Source organism: Vipera ursinii (genome assembly GCF_947247035.1).
Source record: "Vipera ursinii genome assembly, chromosome: 4".
NCBI classification, from domain to species: Eukaryota; Metazoa; Chordata; class Lepidosauria; order Squamata; family Viperidae; genus Vipera; species Vipera ursinii.
Window position 1 is genome coordinate 52,650,322 of NC_139514.1, and position 23,516 is coordinate 52,673,837.

At 36.5% G+C, this 23,516-nt stretch overlaps 2 protein-coding genes across 3 annotated transcripts; one reads left to right on the forward strand and one right to left on the reverse strand.

Moving 5' to 3' along the window:
* Positions 1 to 2,127: 2,127 nt before the first annotated feature.
* Positions 2,128 to 17,556, reverse strand: SETD4 (SET domain containing 4). Of its 2 annotated transcripts, none has more exons than XM_083361448.1 (11): positions 17,318 to 17,556; positions 16,525 to 16,627; positions 15,786 to 15,881; positions 14,917 to 14,954; positions 12,317 to 12,405; positions 6,814 to 7,243; positions 5,901 to 6,075; positions 5,383 to 5,464; positions 4,705 to 4,785; positions 4,463 to 4,586; positions 2,128 to 3,694 (listed from the first exon to the last, which is right to left on the reverse strand). In XM_083361448.1, exons 2-11 carry the CDS (start codon positions 16,622 to 16,624, stop codon positions 3,560 to 3,562), a joined length of 1,350 nt encoding a protein of 449 aa, XP_083217574.1. In that variant the 5' UTR covers positions 16,625 to 16,627; positions 17,318 to 17,556; the 3' UTR covers positions 2,128 to 3,559. The 2 variants fall into 2 exon arrangements, with proteins under 2 accessions (XP_083217574.1, XP_083217575.1); XM_083361449.1 differs by having other exon boundaries at positions 2,907 to 3,694; positions 16,525 to 16,616; positions 17,318 to 17,432.
* LOC310639650 (carbonyl reductase [NADPH] 1-like) lies at positions 17,543 to 22,938 on the forward strand. The gene is made up of 4 exons (XM_083361451.1): positions 17,543 to 17,753; positions 19,074 to 19,361; positions 21,344 to 21,451; positions 22,501 to 22,938. The coding sequence occupies exons 1-4, from the start codon at positions 17,558 to 17,560 to the stop codon at positions 22,935 to 22,937; spliced, it is 1,029 nt and encodes a 342-aa protein (XP_083217577.1). The 5' UTR covers positions 17,543 to 17,557; the 3' UTR covers position 22,938.
* Positions 22,939 to 23,516: the final 578 nt, after the last annotated feature.

Consider the following 23,516-nt stretch of genomic DNA (forward strand, 5'->3'; position numbering starts at 1 on the left):
TCTCAGCATAAACAAAGTGAAGTTAAATACTTTTTATTTTATTTTTTTAAAAAATTGAATTTTCCTGATCTGAGAAGCAAATCTCATGATTTTATTTATAATAGAAATCCCATTTGAGTTTATCAACATATGTGGGTATATTAGTTTGGAGCCTGATCCCACATTATTTCCTTTGCCTCCTTCTTTATAAAAGCTTTCTTTTATTTTGCTTTCATATTCATTAAAGTTATTAATACAGCTGCATATGTCATTATGCAAAATATCAGAACAGATGCCAAGGCTGAGAGAATATCTTGCTCAATATAAGCAAGGGTGCCTTATACACTATATTCATAATGTGATTTCTTCGCTCCTGTGTAAAGCCAGTTATTGTGTTTTAAAAGCCACAGGCTGTGATAGTATTGTGAAATGGGCTACTTTAGCAAAGTATGTTTAAACCATGTCAATACAACATGGGCCGAAAAAAAGATACAATATAAGAATCAAAAATATTTCATATTTATGGTATCCTACTCCATTCCAGAGGTAATTCCAAATATGCCAATAGCTCAGCTGTCTAGAGTTGGAAGAATCCTTAGATTATTACAGCCCCCAGTTATATCCCCAATATCCAATATCTACTACAATAAATTCAGCAGATGAAAAACCATCACCCCATAGCTTAGGTTCAACCAGTAGACAGACAGTAAAGGGCAGATTTCGGTCTATAGCAGACATGTCAAACACAAGGCCCGGGGGCCAGATCCGGCCCACGAAGTGCTTTCATGCAGCCCGCGAAGCGATCCTGGAAACAGTGAGGGAACGGCCCCCTCTACCTTGGCCCTGGCCCATAGACCCTCCTCCTGCCAGAGACCCTCAGATCTGTCCCACTCCTGCCCAGGCCCCCATAGGCACCCTTGATGCGAACGATGTAGAGCTGGCCACGCCCACCCAGTAGGCCATACGCACTCTAGCCATGCCGACCCAGTAGGCCACGCCCACCCTGGCCATACCCACCCGGCCCCCTGAGGGCAACCGCAATGCTGATGCGGCCCTCAATGAAATTGAGTTTGACACCCCTGGTCTATAGGAAAATAATAATTCCATGACCAGTAGAAACTATGCATCTATCCTTCCTTAGTCAGCTAGGTCACTCTCTGAGCCCTATGAAGGCAATGCCAAACTACTTCTATAAAGCTTACCAAAAGAACTTCTGCTGTTCATGTAGTCACCAGAATCAAAGCTTACTCAAAAACATAAATGCACATGTGCACATACACACACACACACACAATTCAGACTTTTGTCTGGAATGATTTATCATCATACATACAACTTTGGGTTTTTTTTGTTTGGACTGAACCTTACATTCATTACTCTTGTCCCCGACTCTGCAGCCACCAATAAGTTCAGGGATTCTTTTCAGTGTATCAGAACATTTAAGTCAGTATCTACAGTTAAACTGCTTTTATGTTTTTCAAACAATTTGTGATTCTCTTGACTACAGTATATACCACAGCAATACTACAAATTTGGGGGGGGGGGTGCAATTTATGCAAAAGTGAATGTCCTTTAGCTGGAAGTAGCCTGTAACCTGTTTACAAGCCTTGTGACTTTAACTTAGTTTGTTTGCAGTTCAACAAGCTAGACCAGTTTTACTGTGCCATAATGTTAGCTTTTTCTTATATCCTCCTTTATTATCTTCACCTATCTTCGCCAATGCTGTATAATGGGAATTATTTCATATACTCTAGTCTATGCTATGAAACTGCCCATTTCTCTATACAGCTTCATATTTCTAAGGAAAAATTTACTTCCAAGAACATCAAATCACTGACCACATCACTTACAGATCTTTCCCACTAGTGAGTGTCATCTTTTGACGTTTCATTCATAATGCACTTAAAAGCTTTAATTAGCTAAGTTTGAAAGTTGATACTATCTTATCTTTTCCTGAATGGACAGTCTAAAAGCACTAACCCATGATGAATGATTACCCTATTTTATAGCTGAAACAGGGAAACTAAAAACCATTCTAATGATAGCTGTAAAATGATATCAAGGAACTTCTGAGATCACCCATATTCTCTTTTCATGAGCACCGTAGCCATAAGAGCTAAAACACAAAGACACACACAAAAGTTTCTACTGTCATAACATGTACAACACATATATTCACTTTTCTATACTTATATACAACATATTTTTTACAATTTGATTTAGTACATTATTGTAAAATTAGCATCACTCCAAAACATAATATTCTTTGTACTCTTTTTTAAAAATAGTTGTAAGCAATAATCACACAAAAAAATATTTAGCTTTGCTATATACAGAACATTGCTCTCTAATCTCTTTAAGATGTATATATTAAAATGACTAATATTAATTTCTGTAGAAAAACTGAAAACAGCTATGTTAGGCTTCATAAAGAGGTAAAATCAGGCTGCTATTTCTTACTGCATTAAACACAGTTGTGAATTATCTTCTCCAGTGATTAAAATGCAAACTGTACATCTGAACTTAATGATGCCGTTAACAAACTCAAAATTTATAAACGTGGGGCTAGGCAACAGGAAAACAAGTATTCTTCAAATATACAAGGAATGGTCCTAGGATTTCTGGGAGTACCAGCCTGCTACCGGCCCTGCAGCAAAAGCAGGGACAACCCCTTTACAAACGGCAAGAGGCTGGAATAAAGCCTGCCAAATTTATTAACATAAAACAGAGCAAGACAAGACACCAACCATGAAACAGGAGCTATGAAACAGGAACTATCCAAGCGGTTGCCTTCAGCAAACCAGCCCTCCCACACATTCCCCTTAAATACAGTTCAGGGCGTGGCCTCTCTCTACCTCCTTCCGAGGTGCCCCATTGCCTTCCTCTGTTTACTCCTGATTGACTGCCTCCTGCGTCGGGCGTCCTTGAACAGAGCCAGCTGTGGGTCATCTTCATCCACGCTGTCAGGCTCACACAGCTGGGTCTCCGTCGTGACCAAGTGGGAGGGGCCCGGCTGAGGGCTCTGCGGAGCCTCAAGGCCATCATCATCAAGCTCTTCAACACCCCCCTCCTCCTTCTCTGAGTCGTCCGACCCAACTGCCGAACCCACAGGCTGACCCTGAATCACAACAGTACCCCAAGATTCTCGCAGAGGTCCACAAAATCAATTGTCAGCTTATTTTGAAAAAGAATATTAAAAATCCCATCAAATAATTGTGAGAATGGGTAACATCAGCAAATGCATCAACTTTAATTTTTAATATGGTAAACACTGGTAAATATAATCCATGCAAACAAAAACATTCTTGGGGACCTTCATATGTTTTAAAAGTGGGAAGGCTAAGAAACATTGCTCTCAATTATCATTTAGACTATAGATCCTTAAGACCTCATTATTGCCCCCTTTAAAATGTTTTGTCCTAAGATATTTTTTTTCTAATTAATGCAGTCTTAATTAAGGGACTTCAAAGATCTATGCATTCCTGCTTTGTTTTTTCTGTTCATATTTTACAGAATGTTCACACTGAATATTAAATTGTTTTATTGTTGCAAAGACTAGCACAGTTTTGTTTTGGCAAAATTAAATGGTTGTGGAAGGTAAATGCTGAAGAATCGCATATGAAAGCTGCAAGATTCTTAGATTTTCTGTATGTAATGCTTCTACCAAAGTCAGCTGATTCACAAGATGTTTATAATGATTTTTTAAGACTGAAACCTAGAAAGAAAAAACAAAATTATATTTTAAAACTGTCTGGTTGTTAAAATACATTTACTCATAAGATCAAATGTTCATTTAATATTTTAAAATAATTACATAATACACTAATACTTCAGAATACACAATAATAGTAAGTGACAGGATGGCAGATTTTACTTGATGTCAGAGAAAATGTTCCAATAGTAAGAGCTGTTTGATAATATAACTATTTTCCTAAACAGATGTTGATATTACTTTCTCTAGATTCAAGTGAAAGTTATTTATCACAAATGCTTTTATCTGGACTACTATAATAGAAAAAGGTTGGACACAATGGCTTTAAAAGGTTATTTCCAACTTTATAGTTGCAGTTACATGCTGGCTAGGATAATTAAAAAAAACCATATATATTTGGAAAACCTAGTTCTGGATGACTGATCTATTTCTATTTATTTTATACCTCTAGGAAAATTACTACAAAGTCTAACTCTGTTAATCTGATATGCTAATCTCTAATAATATATAAAATAATTCATCTATTCCATTTTTATTAGGAGTGCAGTAAACCAACATGTTTCATTGTTTCAGTTGAAGAGTCCTTCTTCTTGAAGATTTATCAGAGCTAAGCATCTCCTCTATAAATTCCTAACCTTTACTGTCTGGAGATAAGCTGATATATCATACGGCAGGACACTTTTCAGCTTTAAGAGGAATCTGATTTTTTTCCCAATCTTAATTATTTAAAACATTCCACTTTCAAATTTTACACTGAAGTATTAAAGGTACCTTCTGAAGTACATGCTGAGTTTCTTCCATCAATGATGTACATATTTTTGTTGCAAGATCCACACTCTTTTCTTCATTCTTCCTTGAAGCAACATCTCCAAGCACTACCTTTTTCCACAAAGTACTAGAATTATAAATTTTGAATACATTCTTATGTATCATATGTTCGTACAAAGCAAGAAAATGGCAATCCAAATGATACTTCTCAAAACAAAAATTTTCAGCAAATGTTTGCAACTTACAATTCATCTGCTTCAAGACATAACAATTTAAGGGCTGTAAGAAGTGTCCAAGATGGTCCATCCCAGCCAAACGTCAGATCACTAGGAAAAAAGTATTTAAAAAAAAATCTAAATTCAATTTATTTCATATGCTGACAGAGAAAATACTGTCCATCTCACTTCACCAACTGACAATTGCAATACTCCATAGTACTCTATTTTTTTTTAAAAAAAGAAACACTATATACGAAACGCATTCAGTTAGACGGCTACTATCCAACTATTGCAGGAAATTAACTGTGAACTACATGATCTTTTAATATACATTTTCCTATAAAAATTCCATATGCCCCATCCCTAAATCAAGAAGTAGCAGTCCATAATTTTATTATTGTGTTTATAGAAACATATGCATATGAAATATTGACTAAGGGCAATATCTATATCAGGAACTTAATAGGATTATAAAATACACAAATTTCTTAAGTCCCAAATCATGTATATTAGCAAAACCTTCAAATAGGGTACACCAGGATGAGTTCCAGTGTTCTGCAAAATTCCTGTATTTAGTCACGGTCCATGCAGAAGCAACAAACACTGCACAAATTTATTTTTGTACCTCAAATCCACAAATAATACTAAGAAAGTTTAACGTGAAATCTTCAAAACTTATACTATAAAGATATAAAGATGACTTACTCTAACAATTTGTGCTCTCGTAAAATGAAAAGTTTCGCAGATTTCTGTTTGTCTTCTGAACAAAAATATTTCAGCAATGTATCTAAAGAAAGTTAAAGTAAAATGTTTAAAGCAAATAAAAGCCGTAATACTTTTCAAGGCTGACATTTTAAGCATTCTGTATTGGTAGTTAATATTATTAACATATCTACTAGATACTAAAGAAATGAAAATATCCTGTACACATATTCTTGTGGGCACAAGTCATAAGCCACAGTCTGAGAACCCCTGTTTAAAAAAAATTGTGAAGAGTAACACAGGAAAGATTTGAAGAAAAGCAATAATGCCAGCAAAAGGACTTTTTTTATTCCCCTGTATTTCATCCTACTGCATCAGACTACTTGTAGGATTCAGTTGTAGGAAGTTTAAAAAAGCGATAGCATCCAAAGCTCTAAGAGAAAGTCATGGGCTTTCATTGTATCTAAGCTTTTTGTTATTTTGTATTATCCATCAAAATCAAGATCTAGCCATAGACTTACCTGTACCAACATGCACACAGCTGTGTGGATTATCAGCAGCAACAAAACCATATTCTAAAAGTAGTCGCTGGTTGTCATGAGGGCCATAAGAAATATATACTTCTTTGTATTTCTGACAGCCCAGATGTGTTTTTATTTCATAACATTTTGTATTTTCATTAAATGAAGCTTTCACCTGAGAGTGTGAAAAAAGTTAAGTTCAAGAGAAACATATCAATACATTCTCATTACTGAACACAGAACCCTTGGATCAGACCTACACTTCTAAAGGAACTGGCTCTATTAGGCCCACAAAATAAATATAATGGGGGAAATTAAATATATTTTCTGATAAGGGTGGAAGGGATCCATTCTATGTTAATTATACCAATTACACAATAGCTTGAAGCTTTCTTTCTTTTTCTAAACTTGGACAAGAATGCTACATACAGTAGGTAGTCCTTGACTTACAGCCATTCGTTTAGTGACTGAAGTTACAAAGGCACTGAAAAAAATGACTTATGACTGCTTTTCACATTGAAGAAGCATCTCCGTGGTTACATGATCAAAATTCAGGCACTTGGCAACTGGCATCTATTTATGAAAGTTGCACTGTTCCAGGGTCATGTGATCACCATTTGTAACCTTCCCAGCCAGCTTCCAACAAGCGAAGTCAATGCAGGAAACCAGATTCACTTAACAAACACATGACAACCGTTGTGACTTAACAAATGTCGCAAACAAAAGTTGCAAAATGAGAGCAACTCATTTAACAAGATTACCAATGAACATTTTGGGCTCAACTGTGATCATAAGTAGAGTTTTAACCGGAGTACCAATTAAGAAACTATCTGTATATATATATATATATATATGTTCCTTTTTCTTCTTTTTATAATTAATAAAATTAATATCACCATTATCATCATCTTACCTGGGCCTTTGGATTGTGATTCAGCAGATCCAGAAATGGAGCTAGAGCATATATATCTGGCTCTCTAGAAAAACAGTCTTTCTGTGGATGTTTCATAAACACTGTTCTTGTATTTATAGTGCACCAAGCCCACCGGAAGGCACTGAAGTTAAAAATAATCGCCACATCTTCAGGAAATAAAGGCTGCAAAGAAGATAAAAATTGCTTTGAAGAAGCAAAAAGGTCCTGGATCGATGATTGTTGCTCGAGAGCTTTTCTTCTCAAGGGCTCAGGGAAAAGGTTCACTGTTTCTTGCTCCAAATAGACAGGACAGGTATATGTTTCAGGTAAGAGATCCAGGTATGGTTTCCATACAGATGTCCTATGAAACCACTTCTCTGCTATTAAAAATGAACAGAATGCTGTCAAAGGAGAAATTGGAGGTCTCCATCTATTGTAAAGGCAAAGGAAAGCATAGTAACCGTTAAATACATTTTTTTTTTATTGAAAAGTTTTATAAAATACAATTTTCCTTTAAAAAAACCCCCCTTCCCCCTCCCTCCTCCCCTCCCTACCTCCCCCCTATCTCCCCCCCTCCCCCTCCCCCTCCTCCCTCCCCTACCTCCCCCCCTCCACTTCCCCTCCTCCCCCCTCCCCCCCCCCGACTTCCCAGAGCAAAATACAAGGTATATATCTAAAAGGCAATCATAAACAATCATATACTAACAATTATAAACTCTAAAATCCATCACTCTCTAGCTTGTATATAGTAAACCAATCCTTAATAATACTAAATATATATAAAAAACTAAAATAAAAGAAAACTAGCATCATTCCCATCTATGTTCTTCCACAATTCACTATTACCTTAACATATTCTCATTTGCACATTAATAAATAGTTCTTACACAAATTAACCCACATTAACCCACAAAACTTTCTTCCTCTTCCTCTGTAGTAAGTTGTCCATTAATTCCAAATTAAAAAAAAAAATCTATTACCATACATAGCATCCCAAAACTTTTTTTTTTTTTAAAAAAACACAACTACCACTTAACTATAAATATTTTGTGGAAGTTCCATAGATTTCTACTGGTCTTATTTTTTTTCCTTTTTTGAGCGTTTTAAGGCAGCACGCGTCACCCTCTGTTCATCCAAAAGAGTTGCAGCTTGAACTCCTCCTGTACCCTTCTCGTCTATCTGTGCATCTTCATCCTCTTGATGTTCTCCTTCTCCAGATCCCTCTGCAGCTTCCAGAAGTGTTGATGGGGTTACTTTCAAGACATTATTATAAAAATCATGCGCTTGCTTCACATTACTCAAACAGTACCTTTTGCCATCATACATGAAGCTCAACCCAGCTGGGATCTCCCATCTGAACCTTATATCTCTTTGCTTGAGCTCTTGCACAAGAAATATAAAATCCTTCCTTCTCTTTAAAATCTTTGGAGGAATTTCTTTTAGAACCAAAACTTGTTGACCAGCAATCACAACTTTGGTATCGTAGGCAGCTTGTATAACTTCATCTCTAATTTCCCTTTTTACAAAATAAACCACCACATCTCTAGGCAACTTTCTCTGTTTAGCAATCCACGAATTCACACGAAACACTTTGTCCATACCTTGTTTTAATTCAGATGCTGGATGGTTCAATACTCCCTCAAAAGCCTCAGAAACCAGCTGCTTTAAATCTTCCTTAATATTCTCTTTTAGGCCTCTAATTCTCACAGCAAACTGCATCTGGTAAAATTGAGCCAAGCTCTGTTCACTGTCGATTTTGTCTTTTAAATCTTCAATTTCCAATACTTTTGCTTCTAATAAAGCATTCTTTTGAATCAAATCTTGCACTTGATCATCCAGCACCTCCACACATTTAGCAACTTTTTGCACTGAGGACAAAATGTCTACCTTCATTTCTCTAAGTTTCTGTTCCATCCTTTCTTCCATTCTCTGCTCCAATTTCTCCAATTTCTCCTCCATCTGTAGAAATTTAACACCCATTGACTCCAAAATTAACTGGGTATGTTTTTCAAGATCCTTCGATGTCAATACATCAGGAGAATGCAACGCCTGCAGCAATGATTGTTGTTGCACCGGAGAATTTCCAGCACTCCGAAAAGTTCTAGGGGGAGGTTTAGCCGCCATCTTTTACTTACAATTGTGACGCACTTTCACTTTAAGTTTTAAGCAAAGTCCATCAAGCTTGAGAGTAAAATAAAATCTTCTTCATCTCTTCATCTTTCCCTCTTGTACTGCTCTGCCTGCTCTTTCCCTTTCATAGTCTCTCCTTCAAGCAGGGATGGTCGCAGACGCCTGGCTCTGCTCCATGAAGTCCGGAGCAGAGACGCTAGCCAGCTGGGAGCAGCCCAGGCTACGGGGGAGTTCAATCCTTCGGCCGCCCAAGCTCCAAGCTCAGGCGGCCCCGGAGAACTCAACCCCCACCTGGGGGCTCACCCCCTCCTCTTCTCCCGAGGAGGGGGCTTCAGATTCGCCCGAACAGCTGATCGGCGCTGTTTCGGGCGAAAAAACACCAGCTGAGCCGCGGGCAGCCCGGGAAGGCTCCCTCCGTCGCCGCGGAGCCACCGGAAGTCCCCCGTTAAATACATTTTGATTGTCACTGTTTTTTATGAGTTTTATCATAGATTAAATGAACAGAATATCAGGGCCAATGGTCTAACCCTACAGCACCCAACCAGAGATGCATGGGATGCCGCAAGTAGAGCATGAGCTTAACAGACCACCTAACTGAAGTTCTCCAATAACTAAGTAGATCGTCTCTGATAGTGGAAGCAATATATACTTTTTTAGACACTTACTGTCTTAAGTAAAAATTCCTTCAGGTTGATCTCCATTTAATGGACACAGCCACAGAATTTTTTGAGCAATAGCATGGACATTGTTAGCATCCTCAGCTACCCCTATTTCAAAACAGGTCAAGTAGCTAACCTTACTTTTTATTTGAGTGAATGCCATGTCATTTAGATGGTTAGTTAAGTCAGTTTTGACTCCTGGCAACTGCCTAGGCTAGTCCTTGCATTTTTCTTGTCAAAAGTTCAGAGGTTTGCCACTGCCTGCTTTCTAAGGCTAAGAGAGAATAACTAGTCAGACAACTTGTTTCCTGTCTAAGATGGGACTACTATCCTGGTTTATAGCCTGATGCCATAACCACTACACCAGACATGTCAAACACAAGGCCCAGGGGCCGGATGCGGCCCGCGAAGTGGTTTCATGTGGCCCGCGAAGCCATCCTGGAAACAGTGAGGGAACGGCCCCCACTGCCTTGGCCCTGGCCCAGAGACCTGTTAAGGAATTTGTTGTGCAGAGGTCTCCTTGTGCTACCAAAGAGTTGCACAGACAAGGAAGGGTACTGAGAGCAGCAAGAGTCACACAGTAAGAGTACACTGAGTTGTAAAAACAAAAAGTAGTTTACTTTAAGGTGGTGTAAGAACAAAAATGCACAGTCAAAAATAAACAGTCCAAGTCATACACAATAGCAACAGTCCAAAGAGTAATCCAAACTACAAAGTCTTCTTACCGGTCCAGAGGTCAATACACAGTTCAGGTTTACAACAGTAGTAAACCAACAGCAGAGCCAAAACAGTAATAGTAGAGAGCAGCGAATTCAGAGAGAGAGAGAAGCTACTTCCTAGCTCCCTCTTATGGCCATGAGAACACTTACACACCCATTGGCCAATTAACAACTTAAAGACATAACAACATCACGGTTAATATATTTTTCAACCCAACATTGTAGGCTAACACCATATGCCTAAAAAGACCCTCCTCCTGCCAGAGACCCTCAGATCTGTCCCACTCCTGCCCAGGTCCCCATAATCGATTTTAACTTTGTATGTATGTATTTTTAATTTTTCCCTGTAAACCGCCCTGAGTCCTACGGGAATAGGGCGATATAAATAATAAAATAATATAATATTAATATTTTAAATAATAAAAATAAATAAATAAATAGGCACCCTTGATGCAAACGATGTAGAGCTGGCCACGCCCACCCAGCAGGCCATACGCACTCTAGCCACGCCCACCCAGTAGGCCACGCCCACCCTGGCCATACCCACCCGGCCCCCTGAGGGAAACCGCAATGCTGATGCGGCCCTCAATGAAATTGAGTTTGATACCCCTGCACTACACCAACCTCACTGTTCAAAGAAATATTTTTTTCTGTCTTGAGTTTCACACTATTTGCCTTCATTGGACGACTCTGTGTTGTCTATTTTGACAGAAAAAGAAAAAAGCTTCATATCCATTGCTGTCATACCTTGTATCAGTTTACTCACTCCTATCACATTCTGCTTATTCATCATTCTTCTAATCTAGAAAACAACAAACACTGTAACCTTCTCTGCCATGTTTAACCATTTCAGTATCTTTTCCTGCATCTGTTTTAAGTATACCAATTAGAATGATAGATTTCATTGTTACCATTTTCATTGTAGGTTTTCTACATACTGTATCATTTGACTTTCTTACATAAACACCATTTTAGTGCCATGAGACACTGTTCAAAATTGATAACATTACCATAATGAATGCCTGAAGGATGGGAAAGATACGATTCCCTGAAGTTGCACATATAAAGTATTAGTCCCTATAAGGAAATATGGGAGTAGAATTCTATGCAGGGTTTATTTCTGACACCATATAGTAAAAAAACAGATCAGTTTCTGTATAAAAGAAAAACGGACACAAAGCTTACATATAACAATATTCATAGATGGGAACAGAGAGATCTCAGCCTCCCAGAACATTCTAGCTCTGACTTTAGGTCATTCTTAAACAAAGGAAAATACATAAATAGAATCTGATGTAAAACAGCTCTGTTATCGTTCATCTAAAGATACAATACTATCATTTGAGAACTGGAACTCTTTTTGATCATATGCACTAAGGCTTCTAATAACAAAATATGTGCTGATCAGCTCAAAAATGCAAACATGTCTCTTATCATCCAGCAACTACTTTGTGAATGGCCATTTTTAATAAAGACAGTTTCAATGTTTGGATTGTCTATAATTTGTTTTTTCTGACCTCAGAATTTACAATTCCTCACTTGAATGGGGATGGAATTTATAGGTGCATATGATATCCATGCAAACGGATTACTAAGTCAAGGTAATGCTTTATTATATCACAATAAATATGACAAGGATTTGTTTTGAAGAAACACATGTCTAATTTGCAACTTGCCTGGAAGAGGATCTCTTGTGTTATCCTTCTAAAACAATCACTCAACTAACTTTAGTCTCCCAAACATTCTCAAAAATTTTTTTTTATTATTTTGAAGCATGAGTCCTTTGGGAGAAGGGCGGTATAAAAATTTAATTAAATAAATAAATAATAAATAAATTCTTACAAAAATGCATACTGTACGTAATTCCCAATTACACAACTTTGTTCAAAGTAATGGAAACTGTTCAGATTAGGACAAGTATAAGTTTAAATAATAAGAGCTATTAAAATGTCAATGTGTAAATTTGAGAATTTTATTAAGTAGTGACCAACTTACTTTAAAATGTATTCTCTGAGGTAGCTGTTAAGTACAGTATTGGAAGTAAGCAAGCACTTTTCAGGCAAAGAAATAATCAATTCTTCAGCCTATGAAATTTAAAAAAAAGAATGAATATACTGAAAAATTACTTATCTCATACATTATTATGCACTAAACTAAGTAAAAAAAATTCCCTGACTATATCTAACCAAGCACTGTGTAATTAATTAATTGCCACTTTTAAAATAAGCAGATTTTCAAAAGGTTGCACATCAATTGCAGGTGAGGCACAAGTAAGGATGACATCATCTTATCTTTGATATTCCCTCCTTGGAAACTCTCTTTGGAAGCAACCCTGATCCCCACCAAAGACAGTCTAAGGAGGGTTATTTCAAACGATTCCTGTAAAATTGGGAAAGGACGAGCTAAACTCAATAGTTCTGAGATTTATCTGGCAAGGGAAAAAACTACAAATTAAAGTGAAAATGTTACAAGAAGCTAAAGATAGTGGTGGATTTGGACTCCCGGATTGGAGACTATCTTATCAAGCAGCTATTCTACCATGGCTTAAAGAATGGATAACGCTGAGAAATAAAAGACTATTGTACCTTGAGGGATATGACTTACAAATTGGTTGGCATGCCTTCCTATGGTACGGGAAGAATAAAACACACAGATATTTCCAAAGCCATCTTATAAGGAATGTACTTCTTTTAAAGTGGGAAAGAATAAAGAAGAAAATTTATACTAAGCTACCTGAATGGCTTTCAACAATGGAAGCTTTTGCTTACCCAAATTTAATTAACTATGACAAAGTCGTGACTTATAAAGATATTTTGGATAACGAAGGGAAATTGAAAGATAGACAAGATTTACAACAACAAGGTATTGATTTAGCATGGTGGCCATACTTGCATATTCAAACGAGATATGAAAAAGATCTAAAGACAACAGGATTCTATAAAGAAGAGACAGAATTTGATCAAACATTGTTAAAAACAGATGAAAACTTGATTAGGAAACTATAGATTTCTGCTAAATTTAAAGATGGAAGAAGAACAAGTAAAAGAAACAATGATAACATGGGCAAAAAACTTTGGATATTCTATAGACTTGGAAGACTGGCAGAAACTATGGGATAGAAATATCAGATTGACTAAAGCAGTCTCATATAAAAAAACTTGTATAAAATGTTTTATAGATGGCATATGACACCAGTAAGAGTAGCGAAAATGTTTAAAAACACTTCGAATAATTGTTGGAAATATAAACAAAGGCCAGGTACTTGCTATCATATCTGGTGGACATGCCCTAAAGCAAAAAGGTTTTGGGTTAATATACATACATGGTTGGAAAAGATGACTAAAATACAGATAGAATTTAAGCCAGAATTGTTTTTGTTAGGAATATTAGGATCTAATTATGAGAAGGAGAATGAATATTTAATATTGCATGAACTGACAGCAGCGAGAATAGCATTTGCCCAATACTGGAAAAATGAAAACTTACCAACTGAAGAGGTTTTAATTAAGAAAATCTTAGAATGTGCAGAAATGGAGACTGATTTTAGAGATTAAAGAGAAAGATTCAGTTTATTATAGAACATGGGATAATTTTTACCAATGGTTAGGAAAATGAAATCGTGAGAAATGAATGTGATATGTTATTTTGAATATATATTAGTAAGAAGAATGACATGTATTGATTAACTGATACTGTTTTTGATTATTGTTTATTACGTTCTCTACCGTTCTCTATTACTATATTAACTATTGTTAATTGAACATATGTACCCGGACAATAGCCTGTTTGCCAAGAATGAAAGTTTTATTGGGGGACAACCCCAATGTTGATGCCAACACTGTCCTAATCCCAACCCCAATCCTGATCTGAACCCCACCCTAAGCCCTAAGCCCTAACCCAATTCTATTTTATCTCTAACCCTATAAAATTCAATAAAATCTTTTTTTAAAAAAAAGACAGAAGAGTGCCATTCCTTGGCAGAACCTCTAACAGTGTAATAACCCTGGTAATCCTATGAGAAACTCTACAAGTGTGCATCTATTTCTATAACTAAATCTCAAAAGTGAAATATACCAAAGAAAGTAAAGAACATAGCTATGGATTCAAAACATCCCAAACCCTTAATGTAAGCTGATAGATGCAGCAAGGTATAAGTACAATGAAGTTCATAACAGCACTATAACAGCACTGAGGAAATTTTAAAAATTGCTTGGCCTACTTAAAACACTAAAGCAAAATTCTATAATATCAAAAAAAACCTATCTCTCCCCTGCTGATGTTAAATATTTTGGATTACAGAATACAATCCTATCATCTGGCAATTACAGGAATTTAAACCCCAAATCAACCAGGCTTTGGAAACGTAACTACAACCACATAAATCCGGTTCATCCATAGGCTCTTGAGTCCCTGCTCAAAACTAAGATACTAGCCTAATCCACTATTATTGTTTAAACATTTATAAATCCAGCATAAAGTTGCAAGGAAAATCTAAATAATATACATTACATGGAAAGACAAGATAGTATAATTTCTCATATCCTCATTATGGTTCAGATAGTTTCAAATGTTTACTCATAGGAATAATCACAAACCTGAAGCGTTTTTGTGGTCATCAATCCCCTTCCTGTTTCTAGAAGGCATAGGAGAGAGGAAAATGCAATTAGGTATACTACTATTGGTTTCTTAGACAGTTGTAATAGACTATTAACATGAAAAATATGGAATGGCAAATATAGAAATTATTTAAGTCAAAACTTTTTTTAATCTTGCACCCCTTTTGGAAGCTTGAGGGAAGTACTGTTGTAGTCTCTCCAGCAATACAATTAATTATGTTGTCAATTTACAATTTTCATAATAAAATATATAATTATCTTCAATCCAATTCATGAATATGTAGATATATCCAAGAGCAGAAATCAAGTATGGGACATTTTTTGTATAGATTCCAGGATTGAGAAGATTTTGTAAATTCACAAATGAAATCTTTATAGCAGCAAGCTAAGAATTTTGGTTTTAAATAGGCTAACTATTGCTGGGACAAAGTTGCTTCCCTGACAAATTTTCTAGCAAATGGAAACTGAGATAAGAACTGTCTGTATGAAAGCAACATCTTTACACAGATAAGAGCAGACTGCTTTTGGGAATGATTAATCCCTTTCACCTTCTTTGCTTTTAATAGAAGAAATGGAACTAAACTCAGGGATTCTTTTACTCTTCTGCCTAAAAGTCACTGTTCTTCAGAAACTGCAGGAGTTAAAACAACATTGTGCTACTCTGTTCAGCACTGGAAATGATACTGCTGTTTCTGCTAAGATTCCTAATGAATGTGAAGTACATTCTGAATTAGCCGGCAATCCAAATAATGATATGAATTCCTGCTCACATACCCCCATTGATTAATCTTACTCCTTTAACAGCCAATCTGCTGTCAAAATTTCTAGAAAAATTACTAGAACATTACCTGAAAACAGTGCTGGACTTAAATTCTTGTTCTTGTAGCCTTTTTCTTTCAACCACTTCTTGAGAAGTATATATTCATTTTTATAACTCAAATTCACTAAATAAGAAAATAATCACATATCATATAAGGTATCCAGATTGATCCACAAGATTATTTCACAACAATATACTGCTTCATACAAATCATATTACAAAACAGAAATGATGAAATATGTGGACAAAAATAAGCCCTTTGGCTTGTCTCAATAACATTTTTTGCTAAAATCGTGTATTAATACAATGTATTAATGTATCACTGATCTAAGTATCATATAAACTATAAAATTAACTACGCTAAAGGCAATCCAATATCAGTGAAATAAAACAGATAACTAATAGAAATGGGACATGATTTAAGGATAAATAAAATTAAAATCATTTAAATTTTATAGGAGCAATCCTATAGAAATTATTATCAAACCAAACTATGTGTAATTGTATGTTAATAAAAGCCAGTTTGCCCTAATAGTTAAGATGCTGGCCTAGAAACCAAGAGACCTGCCAACTGGGTGACTTTGGGCTATTCATGCTCTCTTAGCCCAACCCAGCTCACAGGCTTGTTGTGAGGAAAATAGGAAGAGAAAGGAGTGTTCACTGCTTTAGGTTAAAAGCAGGATAAAAATCAAATACATAAATACATTATACATATACATATACATATATACACAAACATAAGTAAATAAAATGATTAATCATATTACCACCACTTGAAGAAAAAGCTGTAGATTGTTTTCTGTGTCTCTTTCGGTAAGTACGACCTCTGCATTTCTTCATTTTAAAGTTATTTGGGAATCTGCACATAAACTGAAAATAAAAAAGCAAACCGAGTTTTTAAATCAATTGTTTCAATTGCAGAAATCTGTTGTGCCACATTTTTACAAATATGTCAATAAGAAACTTGCATATGGTATCTTCATGTGTATACCATATTTCACTCTTGAAAAAATAAAAAATAAAAATGCAAGGTAATAAGAACCAAACTACATTCGACATAGTGCAGCATTTTCAACAGCTACAAAATGTCAACCCCGATGTATGGTTGCCGATGAGGATGTTTCAAGGGAACATCACCAGAACTGCTCTAAGTCTTCAATATGTCTGTGGTTGCTCAGTCTGTTTGACCACTCCGGGAATCATTTTGCCAACTTTAGCTTCAGTTTGCTGTAAAATAGGGTAAAAACCCATGATACTGCAAGTATCTTCCAAAGGGTCTTCAAACTTGGCCCTTTTATGACTTGTGGACTTCAACTCCCAGAGTTCCTAAGCCAGGCACGCTGGCTGAGGAACTCTGGGAGTTGAAGTCTACAAGTCATAAAAGGGCCAGGTTTGAAGACCCTTAATTTCTAAACAATTCCCGGAACCCTTCAGTCACGTCTAACAAGAGCTGTGTAGCTCTTTTTATACTGTGAAATGCTATTTGGGAAATGAGCATAAACAGCAGGAATTAACAAAAATAGCAATTTTCACTTAAAATTAAAACGTATCAAGATTCACCTTTGGCTAACCGCAATTCCAAATGGGCTCAGAGAGGCTTTTCACTCAGCAAATCTACGGAGCATTGTACTCTCTTTCAGGAACAAACCATCCAAAATTTGAGAGGAAGAGTTCTTGAGTATAAGAATTAGGAACGGGCTGCAAGGTATTGTTTCCCTGCTACCTTCAAGCTTCCCCACAGCCAATTTACCCTTCAATATCCCCAGCCGGCAGGCACGTTTTTCCTTTCCGATTTCAACTATGTTGCACTCGCAAACCCAGAAGTCACCAGGCCTTACTCAGGTGGCAAGAAAGCGGAAGAGGCGGTCCTCAGACAATTGCCTATTGAGAAAAAGCAAGCTCGTCGAAGGTGGTTTCTCATTGGATGAAGAGCTCGTTCTTCTTCTCCTTACAGTCCTGCCGAGATCTGCTACCGCTTTTTGCGCGACTGGGAAAGGTAAGCTGGGGGACTGTGGCTACGTTTCTTTTAAAATGCTTTCTTTTTCACTCCCTTCCATTCTCCTCAACCCCGCCGCAGGATTTTATTCTCTAACGTGCGTTTCTAACTCACTCGGTCTTTGCTTGTAAAGAATTTAGAGCCTGTATACAAAGAGCTGGAGCCGTTTTGCAGATGGCATTAGATGAAAAACGTGGCATACTCTAATTGTTTTAGGTAAAAAAAAAAATCTGGTACACCATAATTCTGGTATGTGGTTGGTTTTTCAGCATCTTCTAGCACCTGCTCAAGGATTCTGAGTGTTTCATTTTTTATGCATTCTTGGTAATTTAAGAAATGGAGGAAATGGGAGGAGTGCTGTGTATAATTATATAACCTTGCAAGGAGACTCTTCCTTGGTGATTGGATCACGTAATCGAATGTTGCATGCAAGTTGTTATAAATTTTCCACCTTCAAGGACATTTTCTTATTCTGAATTTCTCCTTGTCTTGGCTTCAATTTGGCTGGGTAGTGTTTCTTAAACAACTGTTTTAATGCTGAACACGTTAAATGAGTTCCTTTAATTGAATTATGCAGCCGTCATGGAAGAAATCTATGTGGTTGTCAGGAGTCGAAAAGGACTCATTAGCACATACTATAATCAAAATATTAAGTAATCCTAAAAAATGTATTACTAGGTTTTAATTTTAATTTATTCTCAACAAGCCAGTCCCCACTTGGTTGGAAGTTCTACTCTATCTAATCTGCCTTTTAATATTTTTAGTGAAGAAGTTTTTACTTTAGATTTTTTTAATCCCACCTTTATTATTTTTACAAATAATTCAAAATGCTACTTGACTTATACCTAATACTCCTTCCTCCTCCCCACAACAACACTGAGAAATCAGCTGGGTTGAGAGTGTGTGACTGGCCCAAAGTTTCTTAGCTGGCTTTCAAGTGTTAGGCAGACTAGAACTCACTCTCTCCTAGTTTCTGGCCTGGTGCCTTAACCATTAGACCAAACTGGCTCTGTAATTATCCTTTTAATAGTAATACTTTTAATAATATTCAAGTTTTATATTGTGCACCTAGGCTGTCGTAGAATACATTTAAAACGTACTACATTAAAAGCATAGTCCTCATTATTTCTACAGTTGTCCTACCCCACACCCCAGGTATTATCAGGCTGAGTTTGAATTAGAAGCTGGGCACTGAATATTAAAACAATGTTTAAAACCATAGTTGGTAGAAAAATAGCAAATTAAATCAGTTGAGATTTTTTAGAAAGACTTCAATTTGTTAAGTGTTTTCTATTGATAATCTTTGCCATTTAATTATAGGCAAAATGCCTACACGAGTAGCTGTGGTGACTGGATCCAACAAAGGCATTGGTCTGGCTATTGTGAGAGCCCTGTGCAAGCAGTTCTCTGGGGATGTGTATTTGACAGCCCGGGACTCTGAGCGAGGCAAAGCAGCAGTGACACAACTGTCGGAAGAAGGATTAAAACCACTTTTCCACCAACTGGATATTAATGATCCGGAGAGTATCCAAACTCTCCGTGATTTTCTCAAGGAAAAATATGGCGGATTGGATGTGCTAGTCAACAATGCTGGGATTGCTTTCAAAGGTAACCTAAATGTAAATCACTGAATGTGAAATTGGTTGAGCAACAGATCAAAGGTTTTGGCAACAGCTCTGTAGAGAGTAAAATTGTAGCTAATATTTTTTGTAGGTCTTTCAGTTTTTTCTGTTGGGAAGATGAATCTAGCAAAAATATGCTACAAATTTATTACTGGAGTTTATGCATGTGATAGCACAAGCCATGTGATAGCACAAGAAAGACTGAAAAGATAGATTTCTTCAACAGAATAGATGAAAATCAACCAGATTTTCTGGCATTCCCTACTTTGGAGAGCAACCATCCTGGAAGAGAAAAGAGATCAAGTGACTAATCAGCCCAGATTCACTATATAAACATAAGAGGGCTAATGCCTTAAAGCCTTATCTATACAGGCAAAAGCTGCCAGTTTGGGGAGATTTCTGTACAGGTAATCCTCGACTTAAAACATTTCATTTAGTAACTGTCAAAGTTACAAAGGCACTGAAAAAAAATGTCTTATGACTGTTTTTCACACTTAGACTGTTGCACCATCCCCATGGTCCCATGTCAAAATTGGAGATGCTTGGCAACTGGTTCACATTTATGACCGCTGCTATGTCCCAAGGTCAAGTGATCTTCGGACAAGCAAAGTCAATGGGGAAGCCAGATTCACTTATCTTATTCTCTTACTGCTTTATCTTACAAGGTGCAGTGATTCATTTAACAACTGTGACAAGAACGGTCATAATTCACTTAAATAAGGATTTCACTTACAATCAATTGAGCCCAAAATTTTTGTTGCTAAGTTGGGGACTACCTGTATTACAGGCAGAGAGCAATGTAGCTAGTTTGAACTCTACAGATATGGGTCTGATTGTTCATGCCTAACATATATACAGTATCATTTAACTGTGAGTAGATCTCTATGTATTCTAGTTTGGTTCCCATTTTTAATGTCTGAATATATAGCCTGTATTATTAGGACGCTGAGCTTGTTGATCAGAAGGTCGGCAGTTTGGCGGGTCGAATCCCGAGTGCCGTGTAACAGAGTGAGCGCCTGTTACTCGTCCCAGCTTCTGCCCACCTAGCAGTTTGAAAGCACGTAAAAATGCAAGTAGAAAAATAGGGACCACTACGGTGGGAAGGTAACAGCGTTCCGTGCGCCTTTGGCGTCTAGTCATGCCAGCAACATGACCACCTCGGACAAACGCTGGCTCTTCGGCTTTGAAACGGAGATGAGCACCGGCCCCTAGAGTTGGAAACGACTAGCACACATGTGCAGGGGAACCTTTACCTTTATGCATGTATAGCTTGTGAGTTCCCATAGATAACTGACACTTCAATTTCTACCACAATTTGTATCTAGCCCTATACTTGCTTTTTTTCCCTTGTTCTCCTAGAAGGGTTGTCATTGTACACAAACCAGAAAATATTTAAAATTGCATCCTAATATAGTAAATAAGAAAATCTGTAAGCTGTCATTTGAAACTGAATAGTTTAGTAATTTACTAGAGATTATTTTAAACTATAGTTTTATACTTCAATACAAGTTGCAAATGATGGAAGGTAAAATGCTTCATGATTCATTCTTTTTCCACCTGTGTAAAGAAGAAGTTTAAGCCAAGTTTTTTCTCGAGTCAAAGAGGTTTATATTGTAATTCTGAATCCTGGCTTAATACTAGTACAGTACACATTAAATTAATATCTGTTCAATTTGAAATATTTCCAGGAATATTTTCAGAACTGTTGATTTAAAATCTGTATATCTTTCTCCTAATTATATTTAAGTCTTATCTCATTACAATACAATATGCATTTTTGTCTTGCATGCAGATAAAATAGCTGGTTAGGCATTGCTAAGTATCCATTTCTATTTTTTACAACATCATTCCAATCCAAGTAATATTTAAACTTTTACAGTGTTTCATTTCTTGTTATACATTGCTTTCCTGTTTTCCTATATATTAGGAATCTTGACTTCTGTTTTTTTTCCATTTTGAAAAAAAAAGTTAAAGATACAACCCCATTTGCTATACAAGCAGAAGTCACGCTGAGAACAAATTTTTTTGCAACTAGGAATGCTTGCACAGAACTTCTGCCACTATTGAAGCCCAATGGTAAGCACACAATGGGGGTGGAGTATGTTAAAGATTAATCGAGGTTTTTGACAAGTAAAATGCTAAAATAGTAACAGAAAAACACATATGATCAACTCTTCCCTAAGCTCAACTTTTAAATTCAGTAATTGTCCATGTTTAAATCATGAAGCTTCTAGGAATTTCAGATTATAGTTTATATCTCTGATACTAATCTCATTGAAATGAATGGGAATTGTTTCCAACTAAATCTGTTTTTTAAATGGATTTTGAATTGAACTGCTTTTAATCAGTCTTATGCCGAATTTTCTTCTGCTTTATAATGCTGAATTATTTCTAATCATTTAAATTATTTTATATACATGTGATGTCTAAGTTAGATGATAGAGTATACATGCTTCTGCCCTACAGAAAAATCTGTAGGATTCATTTCAATAGAAATTGAGAACTCCAGTTTATCCTAAACTTGGGTTGTCAATTTCTGTTGAAATGAATGTTGGAGATTTTTCCTCCCAATAATCATTTCCAGGTAATTTGTGGTTTGGCTAGCTTTCATAGCTTGTCAGAAATAGCAGTTACAGGGCAAAACAATCAAGATTACTGCTTGATTAAAATAGTCTACAAAATAATCCAGTCCATTTGGAAAGCTGAGTCCGTTTGAATATAGATGACAACCATTCTCTATCACACATGCATTTACAGCTACAATGAAAATCTAAAGTCAGTACCCATAAATATATGCATGTTTACATTTATCTAAGCCTGTTTATTCAGCATTATTCATTTTCCAGCATTTATTGAAGAAAGATTATGGTAGCTCTTCACCAATTGAACATTCCAATATTTCAGGATTCTCAGACCCATAAAGAGCATCCACAAGTAGAAAAAGCTGGCCCCACATTATCTATCTGGAGGATACAAAATGGAATGGCAGAGCTAGCTGATTCACTGATAATTATTGAAAGAATAAAGCCTCCTTTTTGTGGGCACATATATTGTTACAAAATGAATAAAATTGGAAAAAAATCATTTATCCTGTGATTTATTTATTTTTTTTTGTCTTGGAATAGGGAGGGTAGTCAATGTATCCAGCATGGCTTCAGTTTCAGCATTGTCTGGATGTAACCAGGATCTGCAGCAGAAATTTCGGAGTGCCACAATCACTGAAGAAGAGCTAGTGAAACTCATGGAAAAATTTGTGGAAGATACCAAGAAGGGAGTGCATGAGAAGGAAGGCTGGCCAAGTACTGCTTATGGAGTATCCAAAATTGGAGTGACAGTTTTATCAAGAATTCAGGCAAGGCTATTGAATGAGACAAGAAAAAATGATGGTATTCTCCTGAATGCTTGTTGTCCTGGGTGGGTCAGAACAGATATGGCAGGTCCCAGAGCCACAAAAAGTCCAGATGAGGGAGCTGAGACTCCAGTTTATTTAGCACTTTTATCTCCTGGTGCTACTGAACCCCATGGCCAACTTGTTAGCGAAAAGAAAGTTCAGAAATGGTAATTATGCTCTTGCATTATGCTGCGTATAAGAACTGGAAGTTATAGATGCTACAAAAATCTTTGCTACAGGTATCTCCTCTAGCAATTGTGCCACGCTCCTATGCCGCGGAGGTGAGGGCAACATACAGCAGATTGAAGTAAAAAGCATCCAGTTGCTTAGTGAGATCACTGTTTAATCTTCTGCTGAGGGTGACAATTAGTTCTGCATCTTAATAACAGGCTTTGCGATCCTCACTCTAATCTAGACTTGGGTAGCTTTTCAATATTGGCTTCTAAGGTAATTCACTCCAAAGATTTATAAAGCACATATCCATAATCTCTTCTTTCGATAAAGATCATTTTTGGTAATGTATTAACTGTGTCATCTTGAAAATAAATCTTGTCTATATAAAACAGTAAATAAAGTTCATGATTAATAATTTGACAGCTATTTATGATTTCAGTACAAATACATTCTCACCCCATTAATCACAATAATTACAAGCAACTACTGGCAGTGTTCTTTCCTAGACTCAATGGGCAGTGTATATTTATGTGGTGTATTTTTTTAAACAGAGATAGAGATCTCTGGTTTTCCGGT